This window comes from Octopus bimaculoides, chromosome 3, assembly GCF_046866305.1.
Source record: "Octopus bimaculoides isolate indiv1 chromosome 3, ASM4686630v1, whole genome shotgun sequence".
Taxonomy (NCBI): Eukaryota; Metazoa; Mollusca; class Cephalopoda; order Octopoda; family Octopodidae; genus Octopus; species Octopus bimaculoides.
The window spans coordinates 93259987-93284986 of record NC_142930.1 but is presented as its reverse complement, the minus strand read 5'-3'; the positions used below and the strand labels follow the sequence as shown (position 1 = coordinate 93284986).

The following is a 25000-nucleotide window of genomic DNA, read 5'->3' as shown; positions in this document are numbered from 1 at the left end:
TTTCTCATATACTCCACTAACCTTGAGAGGAATACAGTGTGGATACTCCACTGACTGTACTCTGCAGCTAGCAGGGTTCAGTGGGTGCCTAGCAACAGTCCAAATATCAGACAGCTAATCTTGGACTGTGCATAGCTCATAAATTTAACTTGGTCAAAGAGCTGACTTAGAAATCTAGCTCAGTCGAAGAGATGAGCTGTTATAATAATGTAATGAGAATCTGTTCTATTATAGGCACAAGGCCTAAAATTTTGGGGGAGGTGATAGTTGATTACATTGACTCTAGTGTTCAACTGGTACTTCTTTCATCAACCCAGAGGGATGAAAAGCAAAGATGACCTTGGTGGAATTTGAACTCAGTGGGTAACGATGGATGAAAGGCTGCTAAGTATTTTGTCCAGTGTGCTAATGATTCTGCCAGCTCACCATCTGAATAATAATAATAATAATAATAATAATAATAATAATAATAATAATAATAATAATAATAATAATAATTGTTTGTAATAGCAATTAAATTGAACTTTTTCTGACACTTTAATGATTCTGCCAATTCAAAACCATGAGAACAACAATAATAATGATTGCTTTTATAGGCCTGTAAGGCCTAAGACATTAAGAACATTACAAAGATGAAATAGAAACATGAAAATTGGGTTTACAATGAGGAAAAAGAGGTTAATAAATCAAAGAATATACCATTAAAATTCAACAACAAAAAAAAATTCTCAGTAAATAGGGAAAGATGACCATACAAAAGCCTAGATTGTTCTGTTGCATCCTTTCTGGTTTATTTCCTCCTACTTTATGAAAACCATATTCAGAATAAGCTCATTTAGTCATGCAAGATTTGCCACTCTCATCCATCTTTCACTAAAATTATTTGAAGACAGTACTTCCCTCTCTAACCTCATGTTCCTCTTTAAGTGGTATTTGAAAAAAGTAAATGGCTGTTTGGTTAGAGATGAAGACGCTGTTTCAAAGGCATTCACCATACCATTTCTGCTAAAGCCATCAGAAAGAGAAAGGCTTGTTGCTCTTTCTTGCTTAAGGAAGGAGGTACAGCAATTTTCACTGTAGGCTTGATTGCAGGATTCCTTCTCCATGTGACAACTTCTGTTTGACTCAAGCTGTTTAGATTCTCAATGGTCTCAATATCCTCTAGGATACTGTGAATCATCATGACTGGAACAATATCCAATCTAGTCCCACCAGTACAACAATCCAATCATCCTTTGACCATCACTATCTCACCTGCCTCTGGACTACCCACCAACCAAATACCTTTCTGAACAAAGTATCCTCTTTGTTGCCTAGCACTCTTCTTAATGATGAGTGCACATGCACTGGTGTTGTTTTTCACTTTGGTCTCCTCTTGCATGTGTCACTTAAATTCCATTGTGAGGCTACTTTTGATGAGTTGAAATTGCCCTACCCTCTTCTTATTACTGTACTGAATGATGTTATGAAACGAATCTCAACACAGCTGTTTTCCTGTCATAGAACTAAAGTGTTTTAACATCAACCATGGACACAATAGGAATCTGATGGCATAAGTCTTTTCCTATTCAATGAGGTTAAGTTACTTGTCTGGGACACCATGTGTTGTGACATATTCTACAGTGTCAACCATATTGCTTTAGTTATAATCCAGAGCACTATTGAAGATGAATGCCCAGTCATTAATGGAAAGATTCTTTTATGCACTGGTTGTTGTTGGGACATCTGTTGAGCTTTGACTCTGGACTGACAGATGAAGATGATGCTGTCTTATTGTCATCATTAACATCATTGTTTTAATATTCACTTTACCATTTATTTTTTTGCATGAGTCAGACAAAATTTGATGAGGCAGATATTCCATGCCCAGTTACCCGTTCATTCCCCGACATTCACTGTTTCCGAGAAAGGTAATATTTCTGTATGGACAGACATGTTTTACATGGAAGAATGGAAACAAAATACATCATTGGAATGATGTTGACCCTCATTCCCAACTACCATGTGATGTCAAGACAAGGAAGCACAAACACACACACACACTTGTACATGCATACATATATCTATATCTATATCTACATAATCTATACATATATGTGTGTGTGTGTGTATATATATATATATATATATATATATATGTATATATCATCATCTTTGTTTAACGTCCGCTTTCCATGCTAACATGGGTTGGACGATTTGACTGAGGACTGGTGAAACCGGATGGCAACACCAGGCTCCAATCTGATTTGGCAGAGTTTCTACAGCTGGATGCCCTTCCTAACGCCAACCACTCAGAGAGTGTATATATATATATATATATATATATATATATATATATATATATATATATATATATATTTGAGAGAGGTATTGGTATCTAGAAGACCCAAAGTGTGTTGGGTAATACTAGTAAGTGCTATGGATAGACCTTAGTTCGATAATGATATGAGTGAAGAGTCTAATGTGGGTCTTGTATTAGCATGCATATATACATATTAGACAGAATGAAATAACAAATCCAAAGCTGTGAGGAGTTTTCTGGACATTTGTAATGAAATAGTCTTACAGTTGTTTCTGGGATATTATGGATATCCCTTCATCAGAGATGGTGTGAGAAAATATTCGAGTTCGAATTATTGTGGAAAAGGAGGAGATAGGGAATATAGAGGGAAATAAGAAAATGAACTGGTGATGATGGAGGTCACCACCACCACCATGATCATCACAATCATGATGATGATGATGATGATGATCATTATCATCAACATTTGTCTGTTTTCCATGCTATCATGGGTTGGATGGCTTGGCAGGAACTGGAAAGGTCAAAGGTCGCACAAAGTTCCATTGTCTGCTTTGGGTTGGCTTCTAATGCTGGATGCCCTTCCTAATGTCAACCCCTTTACAGAGAAGGGGTGGTAGCTAGTGATAGTGATATTAATCCTTTCTACCATACGCACAAGGCTTGAAATTTCATGGGAGATGGGGGGGCGGGTGTGAAGTTGATAACATCAATCCTAGTGCTTAACTGGTACTTACTTTATCAATCACGTGGAAGGCAGACTAAAATTCAGAAGAATTTGAACTCAGGGTGATGATATTGATCAACAAAAACATCTATGTTCTTGTTTCTTCTCATAAAAAAAAAACAAACAAACAAACAAAAAACCCAGTGTTAGGAACTCCACTGATAGAAATAATTCTTGTTCACTACTATGTCAAACAACAACCACTACCGGAAAACCACCTGCACAAATATCATTGACACTGGACCACCTTCACCACCACCACTGCCGCCACCTCTACTGCCACCACCACCACCAGTGCCGCTGCTGTCACCGCCACTGCTACCACCACTACCACCATTACCACCACCATCACTACTACAACCATCCCCATCACCTTTAGAACAAATAATAAAAAATATGGCAACTTCAAAGCAAAAGATACCTATAGGATTTATATCAATAGTGACGATGAGAATGGTGACATGACAACGAAGATGTTGATGATAATAATGATGATGAGGATGATGATGATGATGGTGGTGGTGGTAGTGGAAGTGGTGATAATTGATGTTGGTGGTTTGAAGAAACAGTAGGAGGTGAGTAGTTTTTTGACACATAATTAGATAGAAGTTGGCAGGAAGATTCCTCACCCATCAATAAAAACGAACCAAACCTCCTTCCATTCTACTCTTAAACCTTTTCTTCTTTCTTAGTCTCTTCCTCTTTCTCACTTTTCCCCCTCTTTTTATTTTTATTCAAAACTTACATTCCCATATAAACATAAAGATACACTTACATACATATACATACACATCCACGTATATGTATTCATGCACTTTTTGAAAAAAACAAAGCACAAAATGCTAATAATACGCATACACACATGTATGCATATATACATGCATACATACATTCATACATACATATGTATGTATATGTATATAAGAATAAATATATGTCTATATATGTGTGTGTGTTTGTATATATAGTATATATATACATACACACATATAAATAAATAAATAAATAAATATATATATATATATATATATATATATAAATTTGCACATACATATGTAGGCATGTGTGTGTATGTCTGAATGTGTGTGTGCTTATTTTGTGGAGGTTGGTGACTGGAAGTGGAGGTGTATGGGGAGGTGTAAATATTGAATATAAAAGTAAGGTAAGAAAGAATTCTCACCACATTTCCCAGACCTCGTCTCTCTTTTGATGAGAGACGAGGTCTGGAGGCTTGACTAACTGGCTAAAGAAGAATATATGTATATATATATATATATATATATATATATATATGTATATGTATGTACATACACACACACAAATATATATATAGATATATACACACACACATGCATATATATTCCATATACATACATATATATATATATATATATATATATATATATATATATTCATATCGATAATCTGAAATCAGTTCAAACATTGAATTTTAAAAAATTATAGTTATAGTTTATATTTAATTGCCTAAAACAGTTTGTCACTTTATCTTTTACACCTGGAAAAAGAAAAAAGAGAGAATGGTGAGGCCGGAGAAGAAAAAAAAGCACAAAACATGAAACAACACTAAATGTGAAACAGAAAAAGAGAAAAATGGAAAAAAAAGGCTGGAATAACTTTAAATATAACACAGGAAAAGAAAATAATCATTAACAAAATGAATAAAATTATTTTCCACATAACATGAAGATAAAGAAGAGTATCTAAAATATTATGTGAATTTTGATATTATCAATAATTTATAATTAATAATTTATGAAGAATTGGCTAGCAATGTCTTCATTGAGCAAATGTGTATAGTTATTCCATGTCATTTATTTTCTTTTCACATCTTTGTAGTTTTTCTTTCAAGTATAAAGCCTGTTTCAATAATGGTCAAGAAATAATGATCTTTTTATGTGTTCACTGATGTTTTATATCTTATATATATATGACTTCAAATTTATATAAATATATATTTGTGTGTATATTGTGTATATTTATATATTTACAACTTGATTCCTGACATTATTCAGCTCCATTATTATGTGTCAATATTTAGTCACCCTCCTAATATTAATGTGGCTATCATGTTTTAAATATATTCCTACATGGATATATATATATAGATTGGAGCCTGGTGTAGCCATCCGGTTGCACCAGTCCTCAGTCAAATCGTCCAACCCATGCTAGCATGGAAAGCGGACGTTAAACAATGATGATGATGATGATGATATATATATATAATGTATGTATATATACACACATATGTGTATATATAAATAAATATACAGACATACATATATATATGCATATATGTATGAGCTTGATTTCTTTCATCATATCAAAACATGTATATAATGTTTTTTTCTTGATCACTTTTCTATACTTTATGAAATTTATGTTCCATATAAATATATTTGTAATGCATTCAATTTTTGATGAATGCAAATTGGCTTTGCAGCTTCTTCTTTTTAAGTATATATTTCTTATAAATTCCAACTTCTACAAATGTTTGTTTTTATCATGTATATATATAATATATATATATATCCACAAACACACATACTCACATAGATATCTGTTATTACATTTCTCTATTTATGTGTGGATATTTCATATGCATCCATTTCATTTTATGCTTATCCTCTTCTATATATGTGTATATTTGTTACCACATTTATATATAAAAATATATATGAAAATTTTTAATACATCCATACTTATATGTGAATATTTGTTAAAGAACCTTTTAATATATATGTGTATATCTGTATAAGTGTTATAACTGTTACATATCAAAATATATGTACGTTTGTTATATATATATCTCTAAATGTTTTGTGTGAAAATATGTAAATGGCGATGACAATTTTGATGACAATTATGATGACAATGAAGAAGATAAAAATGATAAAGACATATAATGTATAGATACTGCTTTGATGTTCAGTCAGAGTGAGTGGAATCTTTCTCAAGTTATAGAAATGATAGAACTGACTCTACACATCCACCAACATGTACATATATGTGCATATATCTGTACGTTTATACATACACACACACACATATATATATATATAATGTATATATATATATATATAATGCATATATATATATATATATATATATATATATATATGTATATAATGCACATATCTATCTATCTATCTATCTATATATTATATATATATATATATATATATATATATATATATATATATATATATATATATATATATATATATATATATATATATATATATATATATATATATATATATGTATATTTATATATATATATCAGCAATGGCTCACATACATTCCATTCCCTTGTTCCATCAAGACATTTAAATCGGCTGTTGACATTTTTACGCTAACACCGATATCGTTCCACTTTTGAAGATCCACTTTTTATAAACAACACGCAAGCAGTCACGTATTTCGTCAGTTATGGCTTCGAATATCAACATATCTATATTACCGCACGTCGCGACTAGACTATTTTTCCTCATTTTATTTGATGTAGCTGTTGTTATTGCCTTTCTCGATATCGACGAACTCAAGTCGGTACATTATGGTATTGAGATATCGAAAGAACCAATTTTATTACCTCAGGTAAGTGAAAATATCATGCTCATTTTCCTTTCTCCGTATCTCAGATATTGTTTTCTAGTTCACGCTGTCATCTTAGCAACAGTAAAACGGCTTGTGTTTGTGCTTGAATTTATCTTGTTACACATGCACACACACACACACAGACAAAATACTATCGTATGAGGAAATAAGTGATGAAATGGGTCGGTAAAATCAGTTGATACAGGTAAAACACCAACTTTCCAGACAATAATGGAACCTCTTATAATCTGTACTAATTTACAAGTAGGAACTCCAAATTCCTGTGGCTGCCAGACCAGTTAACTGGTACCTTGCACAGTACAACATTGGTAATAAACTGGTCAATTTGTATTAATTTACAAGTAGGAACTCCAAATTCCTGTCGCTGCCAGACCAGTTAACTGGTACCTTGCACAGTACAATATTGGTAATAAACTGGCCTCATTTGTAGTAATGTACAGGTACCTGTATTTCATTTAATGTTTATTTAATTTAAAATGTGTTGGCTAAGCTGACTACCTTTGGTTCGTTGGAACCAAAGGTTCCGGTTGTACCTGTGCAATTTGTAAAATGAAATAATGTACGAGGTGAAGTGATATTTTTACAGTAGAGGCCTTTGGAAAGTCGAAATCTCGCTCACAGCACACAAACTTACACTACAAATTTTAGTACACTTTCACAACACACCAATGCAGAAAAAAAAACATTAAATTTCTACGGACACTTGACACACTTTGTGTATTAATATATAGCGAATTTTTGAATATATTTAGCGAATTTTTGAAAATTTTTTTTCAGAATCGGAATCTCCATAGCCTAAAACGTTTAATTCCGTAAAAAAGAAAAAGAAAAAATAATAATAAGGAGGGAAAAAGGTTCAGATTACATATAATCCATCTGGACCTTTAGCGAATAAGAGTGGTCTTGTATTTATTTTGTTTTATCTTTCACCTATGATATCACACACGGAGACAGAATTGCATATATGTTTCCTCATAGCCACCTTTAGTGATGGCCTTGATCTGGGAAAGTGTCGTTAGACGGTGTTCAACGTTAATGTTATTAATAATACATGTCATAATGTAAACAGTATTACATGTCCGGACGTAAACGAAAACTTTTGTGCTATCAAATATAATCCGGATATGCATTTCTGCTCAATTCACGCACACATACTTCTAACCACAAGTGGATTGAGCACTTCTGTCTATTCCTTTCTATTACAAGATAAACAAAAACAACGTGCTCTCTCTCTGTCCGTCTTATATATATATATATATATATATATATAGGTAATCTTCAAGTTTAGGGGGATAAAAAAAATTAAAAAAAATATTCAAGGGATATAACTGAACGACTTACCAGTATTATCCGTTTTCTTCTAGCTGTTTATAAATAAATCACACCCTAACCTTAACCCTAACGTCAATCAAATCACGTGTGTGATTTATTTATAAACAGAGATGTACGGAGAATACTGGTAAGACGTTCAGTTACTTCCCTTGAATATTTTTATTTATTTTTTTATCCCCTAAACTTGAAGATTACCGTATATATATATATATATATATATATATATATAAACAATATATGAGTATATGCATATATATGTACATACCTTCATCTACATGTACATATAGATACATATCTGGGTACATGACGTTGCAAAAAAACGTAAACAAAATGATAAACAAGGTACAAAAACACGCAGGCCACATAACGTGTTCTCCTGATGATCACCTGTGGTTTTAAGCATCTAATTGCACTTTGAATATACAACATAGTTCCAAAGAGCTTATAATGGTGAAACGTACGTAGGAACAAATATAAACTTGTTTTTATCATTATTTCTCTCTCTCTCTCTTTCCCCCTTCTCTGTTTCTCTCTCTCTCTCTCTCTCACACACACACACATATATATATACATATGCAAACTCTAAATACAGACTAGGCGAACGTACATTCATATTGTTTACATTATTTTGAGTGGAATAATTCTCTGTATCAAAATCATTATTAAAAGGATTTTTTTATTATTTACCACGTATTTACAAGTATGAAGTATATAAATAACAATTATGTATATGGATATGCTTGCTGTAGAAATCAAATATTGATTAAATAAGTTTTATGTGTAGATTGTCTATAAGAAATGGTACTGATTGAGGAAATGTATGTTCAAATCCATTCGAGTCGCAATAATGTTCTTTTTGCCTCTGACACCGTGTTATCTAAAAATACAATTAAATAGTGTAAATATTTTCGGCATAACTACAGAGTTGTACCCACCAGACTTTGGAAGATAATAACTTTCAGAAAAATGAATATTTTTTAATGAAATTTTCTATGCATATAGTATTTATTATGTAGATTCCGAATATCCATATTTTCAAGACATTAATGTATGATTTGAGGAAGATTAAGGCGCTATTTCTAGTTAGCCTAGTGACTACTTAGAGGAACCCTCATTGGCTCTAGGTTTATTATTATTTGTGCGTGTGTGTGTGTGTATGTTTATATACGTATGTGCCATTAGATCATAAATCGCTGAGGTATTTACCTTGTCTAAAAGTACATACGCATAACATTATCTATAACTATCCCTTCGACATTAATTGATCACTTAATGATTTTTACACGTAATTAGCATATATGCATAGTGTAGTTCGTATAATAGATTGTTATGCGGTATGGAAGGTGTATTTGATAGAATTTTAAATTACTGTAGCAGATGTTTATATTCATAATAATTATATATTTGAATGAGTGTGCTATGTCTGTAGCTAGTAAAAGTTGTTTTTCAACTAATAGTTTACCTTTGGGAAATAATTTAACCCTTGGATAACTAAATGCTACTTGTCTGGTCGATAGAGCTTAAGGAAAGTGCTCTTTACTGTATGTTCCGGCTTTTTACACTCCAAATTCAGATTTCACAGAGGTCAGCTTTGCCTTTCACCCTTTCAGAGTCAATAAAATAAAGTACCAGTCAAGTACTGCTATCGATGAAGTCAATAATTGTTGGGCTTGTGTCTAAATCAGAAACCATTATTGTGGATTGGCAGAATCAGTAGAGCGTCAGACGAAATGCCTTACAGCTTTTAGTTGCGGCCGTTTACTTTCTAAGTTCATATCGTGCCGAGCTTAGCTTTGTTTTTCTTCCTTTCGAAGTCGATAAAATAAAGTACCAGTCAACTACTGGTGTGGATATAATCAACTATTCTTTCATGGTAAATTTCTGGCGTATTCCAACGTCAGAAATTATTCTTATTGACAGATGAGTAAGGTAGGATATTCCCCAGATCTTTGAAGGCCTTCACACTGGTGAGGTCAAGGCTGTTGATGTTTTGTTTGAATTTCAATTGATCGATATCTTGTATCATTTTAATCATAAGTTTATGGTATCGGATGTCACAAGCCGCTTATAGTGATTTCTGTCAGTCTATGTGCTACTGTTTAATTGTGTGATGTCAATTACGCGACGTATTTTACATTTAGTTCTGCAAACAGAGCCTAATTAAAGTTAACCGTTGCCCTTTGCACAACTCAATAACTGTGCCCTATTGATCTTTTTGCTATTTGATTGATAAACTGTTATGGCAAAGTGTTGAATGTCAAGTACTAACTAGATTAAAAATTCAGTTTTCTTTTTCCAGGCATGATCCTCACAAATACATTAAATATACCTGCTATTTAAGTTCAAATTGCAGCAACCAATATAAGCCAATGATTTTACTTACAAATAATGCATATTTCCAATATTTTATTATTCATAAAAAAGAAATACTGTGTCATTGTCTATCATTTACATAGACCCGGTACCGAGGGGCAGGGGACAAAAACGCAAAAAAACAAAAAAAACAAACAAAAATAACAACAGCTGTAGTGTTTTCTTCCCTTGTTGCCCTAAGCACATGTTTAGAATGTTTAACTGTGTTAATCTGTGTCTTATTGCAAACTGAAATATGCAGTATTTTAACACACTTGATGTTGCATGCAAGTGCCAACGATGATACTTCTGTGTGGTCGTTCGGCCTGTTAGAAAAAATATCCAAATCTCTTCCCAAAGTATTTATTTTTACCGCGTTGAATCATAATCCTTGATACAGTATCTTAAAATGTTCACCAAACTGTTGCGTCATAGGCCTAAAGTAGTTATGTGGCACACATAGTTCACCTCAGATTTGATATTATTGTTGGGCAACCACGGTGATAGACGCACGTACACACACACACAGCTTTGCTTTATAGAGGAAATCATCCATCTACTTAATATTTCTAGCTGTGACCAACTTACCATCATTGTTGAGAAACTGCGTGCAAATGTATAAGGATTTAGAAACAAGTAGTGTTCATGTTGTCAGGTACCAGATTGGGCCTCATCGTGCACACCTTTGATCAAAGGGTTCCAACCACAACCACCCCCTCTTTTTTTTTTCCTGACATAATGTATTTAGTACTGCATTATCCAGTGTGTTTTTTCTTTCTTAAGACCGTAGCGTGTGAGTTGAGGAACACTTGGCTGCTATTTTTAGCAAGTCGAGCAACCCTATAGAAGTTCTCCCGTTGCTGGTTTGTGTTTGTATTTTAATCCTTTAGAATGTAGTTATTTATTATTTTTCTTTTACATTAATTTGTATATCGTGACTGAAGTTTTCTTCAGTATATTTGCTTTAATTGTATTGTTTTGTTGTTTTGAGGCGTTGCTGTTGAAATAGCATAAACTTTGACCGATCTCCTATTTTGTAAACCAAACACTAAATATAAAACAAACGTATGTGTGTGTATATATATATATATATATATATATATATATATATACGTCTGATATTTGTTCCCCTCTCTGATGATATACAAATTTTCTCACATGTGGTCGAATTTACATATGCACACAGACTAGCGTACACATCACTGTCTCACAGCAAATTAATGGAAATTGAATATCTTGTCGCTAGGGACGTGAAGACCACGTAGGATTTTAGACTGGCCTGACAAATAAGACACGAGCCGTGTGTGGATGTTTTCATACACAATTAGCCAGTGAAAAGCTATTTTTAATAAATACGCACATAGCTATTCTTATATATTTTAAACTCTTATACCATTTATTACTTTGTCTTACATTTATTATCGCTATACATCCTTAATCGCATATTTTAACCGTTTATTTCATCTACGCATACGCTACATATACATTTCTACTGCTTTGGCTTCATACCAATATAGGCGCTCAGCTTAGGCTAATAACATCATACCTTACATTTTAGCTTCTGTTGTTACACTCAATATAACATGCGTTTTTAACTTCTGCTACAAACAATCTATAGTTCATTGTAACTGCTTTGACGACACATCAGAAGCCGACACATGGAAGCCGCTTATTGCGATAGAGCTTCTTAGATAAGAATAACTGGCTGATAACATTAAGCAGAAGATATAACAATATGCAGAGCATGTTTGGGACCCATTAATTTTGGTTATTATCAGCAGCTCCCCCTGTATTTTCAGTCAATCTACTTTTTGGTGCGGAAATATACAAGTTTAAAATAAATTGATGGTCATTTTTATAACCTCCTCTTCCCCTTATTAACAATATCACTTTCACTTTCTTCAATTTTCACAGTAACTTTAGACCTCTAGCCACATCTTAATTGTTCAGTCTAATACTGTCCTTTGCAATACTTGCGATTGTTGCCAGTGTTGAATGCACTTTTGTTTGACTTGGTTGGGTTGTGAGTGAAAAGCACACCTTTTTTGTTTTGCCATTCATGTACTTACGGAGCAGTAGTCATTATCACAGCTATTTTATATCTGTCAGTTTCCGAATTCTGATTCTACGATTAAATAGTACTCTTACCTGGAAATAGTACTAGATTGAAAAGTATCTATTGCCATTATGTGATAAGGGATGGTGTCAAGCTTGAAGAATTGTTAGTGCTCTAAACAAAATGCTTGGTGGCATTTCTTCTGACTGTATGTTCTGGGTTAAAATTCTGCAGAGGTCAGCTTTGCTTTTTGTCTTTACGAGGGCATTAAAATAAGTACCAGTTAAGTAATGGGATTGATGAAATTGACTAACTCACTCCCCTGAAATTACTGGTCCTGTGCTAAAATTTGAAACCATTAAGTGACAAATGGTAGATTGGCACAACTTTAGAGTTTCAGACAAAATATCTTGTAGTATTTCTTCCAGCTTTTCACGTTCTGATTTCAATTCAAGCAGAAGTGTACTTTGTCTTTCATACTTTTGGGTCAATAAAATAAAGAATCAGTCAACTACAACTAAACCCCATCCTTGCTAAAATTGATGAGTTTGTGCCTAAATTAGAAACAGGTCATATTTAAGTTATTTCATCTTTCATGTATTGCTATCAAATGTTGCCAAGCAGCCATTGTAGTAAACTGGACATATGAATTTTACATCAGCCAACAGATTCAGTATTAGTTTCTCACTCCAACAAGAGTAGTCCACTGGATATCTCTGATTTTTCTTGTCTCTTGGTCAACAGTGAACAGAATGCCAAGTTGGTCCTTAGAGGCCCCCAATCAGCTTGTACCCTCTTGGCAGAATCCTTAGCCTCCTTACTGGATATGGCTCATGATTCCACTGATATGAGAGCTTGGCGACATCTGTTTCTATTCCCTTCACAGACCTTATGAGGCAAAAACCTAAACTTATCATTTTTCACAGTTCAACCTCTACTGGTCCGCTTGCCAAACCCTTTTCTGATATCATGAGCAAAATGCTTAAATCTGCCATCATTAACAAACTGTTGGATTAAAATGTAAATATGCAGTGCAGCTTCTTTCATTTGGCCACCTCTTCATTCCCTGCAGATATGTCCTCCTGAGAATGACTTCAGTCTAAGCTTTCTCCTTTGTCACCTGATATAGGCCACCCAATACACCATTGCCTGGTTCTGAATCCATCTCAGTCAGCAAGAAAGGAGTCTGTGACATAATCTTTTCATCACCAAACACTTCCAAACCCATTTTATTCCTTGTATGACTAAATTTATCAAGATTATTCTTTCAGATCATACTAAGAAATGCATAGACATTTCTTGCTTAATAAAATTCAGTGGGGATAGCTATCCCATTGCTGTTGGCAGTGTATACCGTTATTTAGCCACAAATGTTGCACTCCACCCTTATGTCATGGCCTCTACAATTCTTTCCTTTCTGCTCATTTAGTTGTTTTGGAACTCCATCCGGCTGTGAAACTACTGTTCATACAGCATGCTAACTTATTTGTCAGAGTTCATAAATAAAAGTCAGTGTCAAGCTGTTTGTAAAGAAAGCATTTACCTCAGTCAGGTGGGATACTATTTTTAAATATGCTGTAGACAGGCTGCCATTATTATTTAATTAATGTATGATTTATATTCTTGTCCATCTGGTCTTTTCTACATCAACCATAAAATTCCTTCTCAATGTCATATATAACAAGGAGAATTCTTGGGTCCCATATTTTTTCATTTGCTTTCACATCTGGGGCTTAGTATACGGTACATCGTTGATAAGGTTGTAGGTGGCAGTTCTCTTAGTGTCTTAGAAATCCCTTATTAAGTGACTTTCTTTTGAAGCTTTCTTTCAAGCATAACAAGGTTAAAGGCGAGCTTCTCTTTTTAAATTACACATTCAATGCTTACCTAAAAAACAATATGTACCAAAAACTTTGAACTGGATTCTACTTGGTGCTCCTTTTACACTTGACACTTGATTTCCTTTAATTAATAGCAAAATATCTTCTTTTTCACTCATGCTTGATTATCTTAAAAATATTGGATCACATCAAGCATTTCCCCTACTTCCAAATAGCTTAAGTCTCTCTGACAGGATGCACCTTCTTACTCCAGCCTGTCCAACTAAACAGCCATCTGTCTGTCCAAATATTTCATTTTGATATAGGACTGTCACCAATGCCAATCTGTGTGATTTAGGTTGGGTACAGCTTGCTTACCATTAATATATAGAGGTCTAGGATTCTATTTGGATCTTTTCTGTTTGGCTACCAATTTCCATTCTCTTAAATTCCTGCTCAAATTGATTTCATATTTGGTGTAATGATATGGTTTTATATGTGAACCATTGCTTTGGAATTCATCTTTGCAATAAATCAGTAAATAAAGAGTTACTAGCTTTTAAAGCCACAGACACAATCATGCCTGTTTCCATAGTAACAAGCCAAGCATAAAAACCTCGTCTTCAAGAAAGCATGTGTTGACAAATATATTCCACTCATTGAGGTGGAATCGGCCTTAAATCATGCACCAAAAACTTTTTGTTTTATTTTTGGATAATCACATGAACCCCTGTGTGTAGAATACAAATCCACAAACATTTTCTGAAAATTCCAGAAAATAAAAAAGCTATGAAGGGTGATGTGGTGTGTGTAAAGCAGAATTTGATTTGTTTACAGCTGACAACACATGCTGTCATACAAAAAACACAGCTTCCAAATCCTGTTTTCTGACTGGGTGAAAATGATCAAACTTTAAACTTCTATAACTTTTTTAAAAACATTTTCTGGAAAAGTGAAATATCTCCTGAGATTCATCTTGGAAAACTACATTAATGTACCAAATTTTAAAATTTTCAATGAACTTTGAAGTTTCAAAATTTGGCAGCCAAGCTGAAAAGATCTTCCTGTTTTTCATTTGACCTCACTTTACCATGTTTTCTGTCTTCTTTCTGTACTTTATCCACTCTGATTAATCAGTTTAAGTCTTCCGCGATAGATTAGTCATTGAGAGCACACTATCAAAGTTGACTTTTGTCCACTGGTCTATTCCTGATCAGATGTGAAATAGAAATTGTGGAATGATATTACTTATAGAAACACAGGTATTGATCACTTTGACAGGTCTAAACCAAATATTATGACTTCATTCCTTTTGAAGTAAAACAAGTATCTGATCTAAGATGCAATAGTTGCTGATATTTTTTCTTGATTCTATATAATCAAATGCACAATAATCTCAGATTCTGCATGCTGAAAAATTGAAATTCCAAAAATAACCTCATCTATTTGGTCACTTCACATCTCAACTGATTGTGTGAGATTAGTGGTAGTTGTGGATCCTTCATTTCCTAGTTGGGGGTGAAATTGTTAAAGGCACTGGATGATCACCTACATAGAGTATACCACCACCACCACCACCATTGCTATTGCCATTATACATCCACTTTTCCATGCTTGCATGGATTAGACAGGATTTGTTGAGGCAAACTTTCTATGGCCAGATGCTCTTCCTGCTTCCAATCCTTACCTTTTTCCTGGCAAGATATTTACTCTTTTCAGGAAAGCCTGAAAACGAACAACATCGCTTGTATAACAGTAATACTTGTTTACAACCATTACATTTAGCAAGGTAGTGATTATCAGTGTTGGATTGATTGGCTCACAATATTTATTCCAAATATCTATGCTCTCTTTTAATCCTACCAAGATCAGCTTTGCCTTTCATCTTTTTGGGGTTGATAAAAAGCACCAATCCAGAATGGTGAGCTGGTAGAAATGCTCTTTGTTTTCAATTCTGGCTCTAAGGAGATGAGGTAGCAGAATTGCTAGCGTGCTGGACTAAATGCTTAGTGGCATTTCTCCTGAATATGCTAGAGATATTTTTTAATCCACATCATTAACTGGTTATATTATTGCTGTTATTTCCATTCAGAACAGGTTTGAACATTTTAATATGCCATTTTTCTTTTATCTTTCTTCCAACCTCACTTGTGTTAGATAGTTTGTGGAAAGGAAAAATTAGAAACATTTTCTGACCACATGTCTCTCTATGTTTGCTCAATGGAATTTGGCAAACATGGTGTTCCCGATTTGTTGTCTGTGGACTCTTGAGCATTCCGATAATACATTCCCTGTCTTGCCTATATATAATTCCTCGCAGTTAAAAACAATACTACAATCAGAACTGATATTTATTACAAAAGCACAGATACACACCAGTACCTAAATTTCAAATCATACTGCCCAACATACAAAATGCAACATCCCACACTGCCTTGCTAGGAAAATATGTTCTATAGTCGATGGTTCAAATACCAGAAACACACAACTTATAGAACTCAAAAGATTTCTGCTCAAGCAAAATTACCCTCTCCTACTTATAGAAAATAGCATACTACGAGCAAAAGAGATACCTATAGGACATCTTGGAGCAACACGATAAAGACGAACCCATTGAAGAAACATAATACCATTTCTAGTAACACACATTTGCATCACCAACACATTTTTAACATCATCAAAACAAATTTGCCAATCATAAAACAAAGTGAAAAATTAAAAAAACATAATAACTGATCAAACACTTATCTTAAGCAAAAGGCAACCACATAACCTAAAGAAACTGTTAGCAAATGCAAAATTCAACATGAACAAACAGGGTAAAACATTCACAGTATCTAAGTGTAATGATAACAGATGTAGAACATATCAATACATGTATACGGGTAGATCCATTAGAACAAAAAAATGGACAGATTTTCACAAATGCAGATATGAACTGCAAAAGCAGAAATTCGATCTGCTGTATTAAATGCCCGAATTGTGAGGATTTATATATAGACAAGACAGGGAATGCATTTTCAGAATGCTTATGAGTCTACAGACAACAAATCCAAAACACCAATGTTCGCCAAATTCCATTGAGCGAACATATACAGACATGTAGTCTGAAAATATTTCTAATTTTTCCTTTCCACAAACTACATAACACAAGTGAGGTTGGAAGAAAGATAAAAAGAAAAACAGTTTATTAAGATGTTCAAACCTGTTCTGAACAGAAATAGCAGCAATAATATAACAACCAGTTAATGATGTGGATTATAAACTATCTCTAGTATATAAATATAAACAAATTACAGAATATCAGTATGCTTGGCAAACCATGATGGTTAAGAGCATGTGGATTGGTCAAAAAGGTATTCTAAAAATTCAGTTTGTTGGAGTGTTCTAAGAGGTTCTAAAGTTGTCAAGAACTCTACTACACATTTGAAATCTGATGACTATACTATGTATGAAAGCACTAAATTAATTTTAAGAGCATTACAAAATGATTTTTTTAATGTTAAAATACCATAATAAAAAACACGAAAACCAGTCCATGTTTTAGTTTTATTCAACTGATATATATATAATCAAAAGTTATTGTATATCATATCCTCTTTTGCTGATTATAATTTACTTGTTATTGTTGTTGGCCATGAGTTTTATGGTAGGGTTATAGGTGATTGTATCAACATCAATATAGTATTTAATTAACCTCCCCCTCCCTGGTTGAATTTGAATCAGACTGATTTTCAACATAGGTGTAAATTCACAAATTTTTGTGGGAAGAGTATATCAATTACATAATTTGGTATGTCTTTCACTTTTTAAGAGAGTAGAATGTAATTTGTGAGATGTTTGGCTACTACATTTAACTGGTTGAGTTACTATGTTGTTGTTGGCACTCCGTCGCTTATGACGTCGAGGGTTCCAGTTGATCCGATCAACGGAACAGCCTGCTCGTGAAATTAACGTGCAAGTGGCTGAGCACTCCACAGACACGTGTACCCCTCAACGTAGTTCTCGGGGATATTCAGCATGACACAGTGTGACAAGGCTGACCCTTTGAATTACAGGTACCACAGAAACAGGAAGTAAGAGTGAGAGAAAGTTGTGGTGGAAGAGTACAGCAGGGTTCGCCACCATCCCCTGCCGGAGCCTCGTGGAGCCTTAGGTGTTTTCACTCAATAAACACTCACAACGCCTGGTCTGGGAATTGAAACCGCGAGTCCGCTGCCCTAACCACTGGGCCATTGCGCATCCTCAGTTACTATGTAGATTCTACTTTATTAACTTGTTGATGAGTTGATTGATTAGTTGAACAGAAATTTCTACTCCTTCACGTACCATGTGGAAGAAGCTTTCACCCATGGAAAATGATAAAACTTATGATCTGTTTTCAACTGATTGCAGATGTAACTAGTAAAGGAAATGTATTTATTTATATATAAATAAATTATGGATTTATATATGTATTTACCTGACTTTATAGGCTTTTATTCATAAACTATTTACTCACCTTAGCCTGTTGACAGGTGTGCTGTAAATATTTGTGACAGCTGGTTGAATAGACTACTAATCATAAACTGAACATTTAATACCTGTTTTGCTGCCCAATTTTACTCAATTGTAAATGTATGTACGATAAATAGATACAGTTTAATGCCTCTGATGATTCATAAAAAGTAGACGATTGTGACATTTTCCTGTTTCTCATATAAGTATTCAGAAAAATAAATCCTTTTCTTTCCTCTAAATTCCATCAATAAGTTTGCTTTTATGGTCTCTAGTTTTCCTGTTTGATTAATTACTGTGTGTATATGTAATTGTATTCTTTTATTCTTCCACTAATTTTATGATTCTAGTCATTGGATTGTGGTACCATTTTTTTCGGGCAGTAGTTCCCAATCTGGAGACTGTAGACACCTGGTGGTCCGCAAAGGTAGTACGGGGAGGGGGGGGGTCCGTGAACTAAATTCAAAATTTCATATATATATATATATATATATATGTATATATATATATATATATATATATATATATATATGTGTGTGTGTGTGTGTGTGTGTATACACACACACACACACACACAAGGATATGTATAAGGGGTCTGTGGAAAAACTCATTTAAATAAAAGGGTTGGGAACCACTGTCTTAGGGTATAGTTGATAACATTGAGCACAGACACTACTATCCTTGTTGACATCACAAGGCTAAAAAGCAAAAAGGACCTCCTTGTAGGACTTGAACTCACTATGCAAAGGGACCTGCGGCAAACCCTAGTGTCACTGTCCATAATGTAGAGGAGTGAAAAAAAATCAATAAATATAGGAGCCTGGCCAGTCACGTTTGTGGCAGTTGCCATTGCAACATCAAGTGCTCTAGAATCCTGTACTACTGATTCCTTCGCAAATTAGGGATAATGGTGGCCTGTCAGAGAAATGAGCCCTGCGAGGTAGTGGCTACTGCAGCAAGTGTCACTGGCCATTCTCTGTGGCAATGCCATTGCTATCATTACTACAGGGTGTAGTTGAGCACCCCACTTATTCTGGGATGTGTGGCCCATTTCCTCCCCTCTTCCATCTTCTATTGCTTTACCTCCTTCCCTTTTTTTTTCTTTTCTTATCTCTCTTCTTTCCCATTTCCTTATATCTGTGCGAATCTTTCAAATTTAACACTTACTTTGAATAAATGAACTTTTTTTTGTTGCCACTAAGGACTAAACACTAAGAGCATCCACCAGATTATGCTGACCTGTATAAACCTGTTGTGTATTACTGTATTTTGAAAAAGTTGGATTCCAGTTGTTAACCAAACTACCACGTCAGAGCAAAATAAAGTTTCTATTAGTAGCTGGTAAATAAAGTAAAGTAAATGAATCTCAAACAAGAAGAAAAAAAAAATTCTACCAAATAGCTGTCATCATCATCATTTCACATCTACATTCCGTACTTGTATGGGTTTGTTGGGTTGATATAATCCAAATGAGCTAAAGAACTGAGTCTTACTCCATTGTCTCAACCTTAGCATAGTTACTACAACTGGATATTTATCCTAATGCTAACTATTTTACAGAGTGTACTGGGTGTTTTTATATTTTGTTTCTGTGGTACCAGAACTTATATATATATATATATACATATATATATATATATATATATATATATCATCATCATCATTGTTTTAATGTTAACTTTTTTCCATGCTTGATGGGTCAGACGAAACTTGTGTGCAAATGTTGAGACAAGAAAACACAAACATATATATGCATGTGTGTATATATGTACAACAGTTTTCACATTTTGTGTCTCTCAGTTCAGCCTGTAACTGTAGTTCTCAAGTGAACTTAACTATGTGAGAGAGTTAGATGTAGGTACCTTTACACGTGTGAAAGCAACACATATTGACTGAAGAAAGGATTCGACATAAGCATGGAGTTTAATTAATATTTATTATGATTTCATTGACAGTGATTAGTGATTTCAAAGTTTTGCTAAGGGTGTAACTTAGTTGAACTGTGAAATAGGAAGACAAGCCACAGTTCCTGTGTATCATTCAGTTTTATGGGAGGGAAAAACAGAAGAAATTGGATCAAATGTGAGAGGTTGTGCTCACTCACTCTCTCTCTCTCTCACACACACACACGTGCGTGTGTGCACGCTACTTCTGAATGAGAACCAAATTTAGACCTTGATGACCCATTCAATTTATGCCATCATGAAAAGCAGAGGAAAAATAACTCATTGAAATGCCAGTGTTATAATGGTGGCAGCTGATGAAGGAAATGTTCTCTATGTGGCCTGTGTGTTTTCTGTACCTTGTTTATCATTTTGTCCATGTTTTTTTGCAATGTCATGTACCCAGATATGCATCTATATATACATGTAGATAAAGGTATGTACATACATGTACATATATATACATATACTCATATATTATATGTATGTATGTATGTATGTATGTGTGTATGGATGCATGATTTTTCTTTGAGTTTTATTTAAGTTCTTCTTGAGAGAGTTCAAGCTAGTTGTTAACAAAGCGACAAGACTTTCTAAGTTAAGAGAGCTCCTGATATTGTAAATGTGGTTGAGTTTGTGTGTTGGTTGAACTGTCAATGTATTCACCCAAGTGTGTGCATCTATTCACATAAGAATCTCAGATGGAGAGTATTTGGAATCTTAGAAATTTTCACGGCGCCACTAATAGATTGGATTTGGAGAATCCATGTCAGTTTCTTCTGTTCTTTCTCTGCAAATTTTGTGCAAATTTGTTGGTACATAACCAAATGCACCTATGATGATAGAGGTACAATTGAGAATTCTTTGTCAGAGTACAAGAACTGTAAGTTTCGCATTATGTATGTATGTAATAGATGTAGGCATGGCTGTGTGGTAAGAAGCTTGGTTCTAGGTTTGGACCCACTGCATAGTACCTTAGGCAAGTGTCTTCTACCTAAGCCTTGTGAGTGGATTTGGTAGAAGGAAACTGAAAGAAGCCCATTATATATATATATCATTTCAACAATGCGTACCGCCTTAATTCTTCGAAACGCCGGTGTTTTAATGGTGGCAGCTGATGAAGGAGATGTTTCTATGTGACTAGCTTGTTTGTTGTACCTTGTTTATCATTTTGTCCATGTTCTTTTGCCACGTCATGTACCCAGTTATGTATCTATGTGTACATGTGGATGAAGGTATATACATACATGTACATATATATGCATATACTCATATATTGTTTATATATATATATATATATATATATATATATATATATATATATATTTGTGTGTGTATGTATGTGTGTATTTGTATCTGTGTTTGTCTCCCACCATCATTTAACAACTGGTGTTGGTGTGTTTATATCCCTGTGACTTAGCAGAATAAGTTCCAGGCTTAAAAAAGAAAAAAAAAATAGGTACTGGGGATGATTCATTCAATTAAAAAATTTCTTCAAGGTGGCACTCCAGCATGTATGTATGTATGCTCATGATTTCAGTCACAGGACTACTTTGATGTTGAGATATTGATGCACTTCAATGGATGCATGCATTCAGAGGTTTTATTTTATATATATATATATATATAAATTCAAAATAGGATAAAAATCTTTTACAAGAATTTTATCAGGAAGCTAGTGTGTAAAAAGATTCATAAGGGAAATTTCTATTCCCAAGAATATAATTATTCATTTATATTTATATAAGGGCATTACTACAGAATAATGCCACACACCAGACTTCCCAAATAAACACATTTTAGTACCGAATGCGAGGAAAAGCAGCCCTCAAAAGAAACCAACCTTTTTTTAAACTATACTATGCTGATGAACAGAAACTAGATTTCATTCCGGTAATCACGAAATCGGTCGATACATAGTTGAGTTTTTTTTAAAAAAAGGTTGGTTTCTTTTGAGGGTTGCTTTTCCTCGCATTCGGTACTAAAATGTGTTTATTTGGGAAGTCTGGTGTGTGGTATTATTCTGTAGTAATGCCCTTATATATATATATATATATATATATATATATATATATATATAAATATTTATATATATATATATATATATATAAATATTTATATATATATATATATATATATAAATATTTATATATATATATATATATATATAAATATTTATATATATATATATATATAAATATTTATATATATATATATATATATATAAATATTTATATATATATATAAATATTTATATATATATATATATATAAATATTTATATATATATATATAAATATTTATATATATATATATATATATATATATATATATATATATATATATATATATATATATATAAATATTTATATATATATATATATATATAAATATTTATATATATATTTATTTATTTATTTATTTATGTGTTTCAGCCAAGTGGCTGCGGTCATGCTGGTGCACCACCGTGATTTTCACGTTCCTTGCATGGCTCTTCTCCCCCACCTGACATGGTCCAATCAAGAGTTTTGATGGCACATCTGATGTATAAGAGAATTTGACACAGCTGCCCTAAACTGCGTCTCATTACGAGCCATTGGTTCGTCTGGTATCGTGGAGAGGAAAGCGTCAAGTTTTGTCTTGAAGACCTCCGCATCCATGTCTTGCATGTCTCTCAAATGTTTTGGCAGGGCATTGAAGAGCTGAGGTCCTCTGAAACCGAGGCTGCTGCAGTATCTCGTTCTTATGTGAGATGCAGTGGACGGTACCTTTGGCACCATGCAGTGGCGACCCGTGCGGGCATTCCTGTAGTACTTGATACCAAAGTTTGGCACCAGTCCTTCCAGTATTTTCCATATGTATATTATTACATATCTCTCCCGCCTGCGCTCCAGGGAGTAGAGACCTAGTGCCTTCAGTCGCTCCCTGTAGTTCATCTGTTGGACTGTGGCGATCTTTTTTGTATAGTGCCGCTGAATTGCCTCGAGTTCTGCTGTCCGCTTAACACTGTGTGGTGACCACAACTGAGAGCAATAGTCTAGGCGGCTCAGAACAAATGTCTTCCATAGAATCAACATGACTTTTTGATCCCTTGTACGGAAAGTCCTCAGTATCCACCCCGCCAGTTGTCTGCACCTTGCTGTCAACTTGACAATGTGCATGTAAAATGATGCATCACTACACATGTTGATGCCCAGATCTCTCACTGTTTGTGGTTCTGGGATTGCAGTACCTCCAGGCCCTGTGTATGCCAGTTGGGAGGTACTTGTGGTCTTGTAGCGCAGTACTTGAAATTTTTTTGCATTGAACTGCATATTATTTTGCTCTGCCCACTCATATATTGCATTTAGGTCATTCTGCAGGCTTACAATATCATCAGGATTCTTTATTGCCTGAGATATCTTTGTGTCATCAGCATAGCTAGTGACAGTGGCTCTCCGAGTGACTGTGGGCATGTCCAGATGGGCCACTATGAACAGTAGTGGCCCCAGAACAGTTCCCTGTGGAACACCGCTCAATATTTGTGTTTCCCTAGATAGTTCTCCATTGGCTGCAACTGTCTGACTTCTACCATTCAGGAAGTCATGCAGCCACTCTCCTAATTTACCAGCTATGCCAAGGTTTCGCAGCTTGTGACATGTCAAGCCATGATCAACTTTGTCAAAGGCTTTTGCAAAGTCGAGATATATCACATCAACATTTGAATGGTCAAGTAGCTGCTTCAGGACCCAGTCATAATGCTGCAAGAGCTGCGTGAGTCAGCTTCTACCTGGACGGAAACCATGCTGGGTCTCATTCAGCAAGTCATTTTCTTCTAGGAACGCAATCAATCTCCTTCTGACAATTCGTTCCATGACTTTGCTAATATGTGAAGTCAGAGAGATGGGCCTGTAGTTTCCAGCCTCTGCTCTGCTTCCACCTTTATGGATAGGACATATGGTGCCTTCCTTCAGCTTTTTGGGAAGTTTACCATTTGCAAGGAAACTCTGGAAGAGTATCCGGAGTGGTCCTGCTAATTCTTGTTTACACGACTTTAAGAGGACAGCCGGGAAACCATCGGGGCCAGTTGCCGAATTTGAGCTCATTTCATTTATGGCAGCTATCACATCTTCCTCTTCAATGTCGATGTAGGTAATGGATGCAGTCCCCTTCTGCTGAGTGCTATTGTCAAAGAAATCAGCTGGGTTCTTTATCTGCATGTGACTCAGAGGAGAGGTGAAGACACTCTTGAATTGTGTACTGAGCACTTCACTTATCCATGTGGGATCTGCAGTCAGTGAGCCATTAGGCAGGAACAGGGGTCCTATCTTATACTGCACCGTAGCAGTCTCCTTTGCAA

At 34.4% G+C, this 25000-nt stretch overlaps 1 protein-coding gene across 3 annotated transcripts in view; it reads left to right on the top strand.

Moving 5' to 3' along the window:
• Positions 1 to 6378: 6378 nt before the first annotated feature.
• Positions 6379 to 25000, top strand: part of LOC106880789 (uncharacterized) — an 86205-nt gene continuing 67583 nt past the window's right edge. The window contains exon 1 of one of the 3 annotated variants that reach the window (XM_052966226.2): positions 6379 to 6641. In XM_052966226.2, coding sequence (XP_052822186.1) covers positions 6477 to 6641 — 165 coding nt within the window. In that variant the 5' untranslated portion in view covers positions 6379 to 6476. Of the gene's footprint in view, positions 6642 to 9604; positions 9924 to 25000 lie in introns of those variants that run through there. The other 2 variants (XM_089349369.1, XM_089349370.1) reach the window with 2 other exon arrangements.